The sequence below is a fragment of the Vidua macroura genome, chromosome 16 (assembly GCF_024509145.1).
Source record: "Vidua macroura isolate BioBank_ID:100142 chromosome 16, ASM2450914v1, whole genome shotgun sequence".
NCBI lineage: Eukaryota > Metazoa > Chordata > Aves > Passeriformes > Viduidae > Vidua > Vidua macroura.
Genome location: NC_071586.1, coordinates 12,351,291 through 12,355,876, shown reverse-complemented (window position 1 = coordinate 12,355,876; position 4,586 = coordinate 12,351,291). Strand labels below are relative to the sequence as shown.

Here is a 4,586-nt window from a genome sequence, read left to right as displayed (position 1 = left end):
AGCTGAGCCTGTCTGAACACAATCTGCTCTGCAGTGCCCAAGCCTTACCCCCACCCACTGATATCACTAACATAATTATTATAAACTGGACACACTTATTTAGCTAGCAGACCCCTCCTTTCCTACACACAGGAGAGCAGTTCTGCTTGGTTCTGCCCACCATCACTGTGAGTATCTCAAAAGCAGCCCTGTCTCCCTGCAGTCCCTTGCAGGCAGCAGAAATGAGGAGGGAGTGATAATTTGGGGGCTGAAAGCACAATATTGGGTTCATGGAAAGATGCAGCTCGGCAGATTGGAGACACTAATGTCCATCATCCTTCAGCAACCCAAGGAGTGGCAGGTGGGATGTCCTGTCCCTGTCCCTGTCCTTCCGACGCCACCTGGGCACCTCTGCCGCTGGCTCAGGCTCCCTTGCACGTCCCAATGCTGCCATCTGTAGCACAGAGCTCTGCTCCTGCTCCCAGCACAGCGCCTGGAGAGCCGGGAGACACCAGGGCAGAGCTTAGCTTCACCAGGCTTGGTTTTGTGAGTCCAAATTAGCAAATCCTGGCCTGGGACTTGGCTTTTTCAGTCCCAAGAGGTGCTCTTGGCTCCTGTGTGTGCTGAATTGCATTTTTAGTTGCCTGCCAAGGGCACCAGAGCCTGGAATAGTAGTTATCATTCTGCTTATCTGCCGGAAATAAAACAAACATTAAATAATAGCCAGTGTTGTGGCCTATACACTAAGAGGGTTTTAGTCCACAAAAGCCATGGATTCCCGTAGGACCAGCCAAGGACCATCACAGCCTCCCATGCATACAGAGATGGGGACAGTGCTTAATGCTTTTAAGACATTGACACTGCAGGAAGGGGGGAGGATGCACAACCATCCCTCCCTTCCCTAGCTTATGAAAACACCTCATCACTGAAATTCATTTCAACGCTGCTCATTTCTTGGTGCATTTCCATGTCAGGAAATATTGGACAAAGGCTCACCCTGCTCCCAAATCCCTGTATTGTCCCCAGCAGGGAAGGGAAATGTGGAACCGGGGCATGCTGAGCTCAGCACAGCAGCATCCCGAGCCTGGCCGGCCCCGGGGCGCCACGAGGGGCAAAAGTGGCTGTGACAAAGCTGGCATCAGCTCATTTCAGGCCAGACTGTGACTCACAAAGAGAGAAAAAAGAAAACGGGAAGAAAAAAGCAATCTCCGATGGTCAGGGTGTAGCTGAGCCCCTGTCGGAGGCACCACTTCTTCTCTGCCACCTCCCTTCTCTCTGGACCTTGATGTGGATATGACTGCTGGTAATTGGGAGTCCCCATCTTTCCTTCATGCCTTAGACACATCTGACCCCTGGATCACACGGCTCCATCACGTCAGAGCCAGCGCCGCGGGCAGCAGCGGGGCCGGATTAGCCGGGCTGGCCCCGCCGGGCTCAGCGGGATTTGCTGTTCCCCATCCCGGCCGTGCCTGGCGGCTCTGACAGGAGACCTCAGCCCGCTGGTGATGCCAATCCCCGCACACGTGGGCTCCTGGCCGGCAGCACGTATAAAAACCCCTCTGCCCGTGCCCCGGGCTGGGCTGCGGCGCGGGGCTGGCGAGCGATGGCATTGCGGGTAAGCGCTGGGGACACGGTGTGGCACTGCCGGGCTGGCTGGGGTGACAGCATGGGTCTGGCCGTGGGTAAAGGGAAGTGGAAGAGATGGGCCAGACAGGTAGAAATCCTGAATAACACAGGGATGCTACTTAGAGTGCTCCTCTCTGTCAGTCTGGTCCAGGCTAGTGCAAAACTGAATTTCTTGGTGCTCAGTAATGGGCAATAGGACAGATTTTCACCCAGCAGCAAAGAGGGAACAGCTCTTTCCTGTGTGTGCTGTGTGTGCTGGGGTTGGTGTAATGGTTGCAAACTAAGGGTCAAGGCAGGGTGAACCTGGGTGCTGCCATCGTGCTCTTTGAATCCAGAACTCATCAGCTCCAGCAGCTCTCTGTGCCTCACAGGGGTGAGCACTCGCCAGAGCCTTTCAGTGCCCATGCGTGGGGTCCCAAAAAGTGGCCAGGCACAAAGGTATGAAGTTGGTCGTCGCCAACTCCTGCCCAAATGTCTCAGCTCCTGCCCAAAAACATCCATATCCCAAAAAAGCATTGGAAATAAAACTCGTGACAGAGGAAGAAACAGGGGAGTGGAAGTCCTGAGCTACAGGAAGGGAGAAACAGGCACACAACTGGCAGTGGAGATGCCAAGGCTGGGGAAATTTTCCTAAAGTGAGCAAGTTTGTGAGAGGGGATGCTCAGAAATGCAAGATCATTAGAGTGCTAAAAAAAAAAAAAAAAAAAAAAAAAAAAAAAAAAAAAAAAAAAAAAAAATGGGGTGAAATGGCAAGATCTTCTTATTAAAATGAGTTATTTAATAAAACTATGAATTATTCAAAAAGGAACATTTTCCAGCTTATTTTATGCAAATTTAACCTTGGCGACGGGAGAGCACGTGGAACAGGGGCTCAGGCAGGAACCTGTGAGAAGAATCAGCCCTGTAACACTGGATGAGCTCAGACTGGATGTCACTTTACACCTGTTCCTCTGCTTCAAAGCATCACAAGGTTTTCTGCTTCAGATTTTGTATTGCTCAGGTGCAGAGGGTAGCAGAATATCTTTGTGTTCTGACAACAATGAAGGCATTCAAGTTCTTCTTTAATTTTTGCTTTCTGATCCTGCTCAGCTCTTTACAAAAGACCTCGGGGACAACAAATCCCACCCCATCAACTGGATGTCATAGAAACTTGATTTCTTATCAGTTTAGAGTCTCTGATATTATTTAGGAGTGAGAAAAACATGGGGATAGAGAATGTGCCTGTGTGGGAAGGAGAGAGAAAGAAGATTACAGTGAAAATGTGAGAAAGAAGTGTAAGGACTGAGTGGGGCAGTGCATCTCTGCCACCTTGCTGTGTCCTCCTCCTTGTCTGCAGTTTGAGGCCCTGCACCCAGAGGGAATCTGTCCTGGATGGAGCATCGTGGTCAAGGGTGAGACCAGTTCCAGTTCAAGCATGTAAGGACATGCCCTGCTCCCAGCTCTCCTGGCTCACAAGGGTCAGAAGCATCGTTCACAGCTCTCCATCCCTTTTCTCTCACTGTCTTAGGTTTGAAATTAATTTGCTCTGTGATCCTGGAGACCAGATCGCTCTCCACTTTAACCCTCGCCTCTCCAGCTCCAGAATCGTCTGCAACTCCTTCCTCAACAGCCACTGGGGGCAGGAAGAGGTCAACAGCACCTTCCCCTTCAAAGCAAAGGAGCCCTTTCAGGTAACTCTGTCACCCCACAGGTCTCCTCAGGTGTAACAGGAATAACCCAGCCAATATTGGGGTGCTCCCCATTGCCTTTCCTGCCAACACCATACCCAGCAACACCCCCTCTCTGGCTTTGTCTCCAGTTAGTAATCCTGTTAGAACCTGGTGATTTATAACCAGCTCTGGCACAGATGTGTAGAGCTCCAGCAATAATCCCTGGATGCTACATTTGTTTAAAGTTTAGGCTTTGCATTACTACCAAATTCTGTTATCATGAAAGGAAAAACTCCGTTTTTCCCTCTTTTTGCCCAGAGTGGGGGTGAGCAGTGTGTGTGTCAGCTCTGGCAGGATTTGAAGTGGGTGGACAGATCCAGCAGCTCCCTGACATGATGGAAGCAAGGTCCAGTAAGGCCACATGAACATAACACAGTCTCTCTTTCAGGTCGAAATCTACTCTGACCAGGACTATTTCCACATTTTCATCAATGAAAACAAAGTCCTGCAGTACAAGCATCGGCAGAAGAATCTTTCATCCATCACCAAGCTGCAGATTCTCGATGATATTGACTTTTCTTCAGTGGAAATCACCAAACGAGGTCTTTACTAGAGACCAGAGTTGGGACTCTCTCACAGAGCATTCCCCCTTAAGCTTCTGATTCAGCCAAGGATCATTTCTTCCCCATTTCCACATGCCACCACCAACCAGGGAGACAGCCATGTGTCCTCATGGTGGAAGGGATGGTCATTGCCATCACCCAGCCACATTGCTGACCACAGCCCAGCCCATCAAAGACCTTCTGCCCCTACACCCTCGGGTGCACAACAGGCTTTGTAGGTCTGATCATCTTTGCTGCACATCAAAATCTTCTTGAGTAGTCTGGACACCTGAATGACACCTCAGAAATTGTGTTTGCTCAAGAGTAGGGTGTGCATGAGCACCAGTCCTCAGCTGGGCACGTGGGGAATGTGGATGTTAGGGATTTTTCTCTCCAGGAGCTGGGTAAGAATGATGCCAGATTTGGCAATAAAATCAACCAAAAAAATACCTTCTGAGATATCCCTCCCTGGGCAGATCAACCTCATCATTCATTCCATGCCAATCCAGGCACCTGGCATGAGCAAGGGCTGGTGACTGGGCAGGAGGACACTGTTGAGGTCTGTGTGATTTTGGCTCTGGGAAAATACTGCTTTTTTTTTCTTTCTTTCTTTTTTTGAGGGCTAATGCAAAGTGAAAGTCCCTGGTATGCAGAACAGTGTGATAAGATTCAACTTGCCAGGTGTTGCCAGGAATTCCTTTCACCAGCTGAGAGATGTTTGCTCATCCCT

At 50.0% G+C, this 4,586-nt stretch overlaps 1 protein-coding gene across 1 annotated transcript; it reads left to right on the top strand.

Annotated features, from left to right (window-relative positions):
- Nucleotides 1-1,582: 1,582 nt before the first annotated feature.
- GRIFIN (galectin-related inter-fiber protein) lies at nucleotides 1,583-3,867 on the top strand. The gene is made up of 4 exons (XM_053992371.1): nucleotides 1,583-1,594; nucleotides 2,942-3,021; nucleotides 3,113-3,275; nucleotides 3,703-3,867. The coding sequence occupies exons 1-4, from the start codon at nucleotides 1,583-1,585 to the stop codon at nucleotides 3,865-3,867; spliced, it is 420 nt and encodes a 139-aa protein (XP_053848346.1).
- The last annotated feature ends 719 nt before the right edge of the window (nucleotides 3,868-4,586 follow it).

Bases quoted from the DNA above. Each gene is read 5' to 3' on its own strand.
- GRIFIN (XM_053992371.1), top strand. The intron at 3,022-3,112 runs GTAAGGACATGC...TCACTGTCTTAG, and splicing joins ACCAGTTCCAGTTCAAGCAT to GTTTGAAATTAATTTGCTCT. The intron at 3,276-3,702 runs GTAACTCTGTCA...TCTCTCTTTCAG, and splicing joins AAGCAAAGGAGCCCTTTCAG to GTCGAAATCTACTCTGACCA.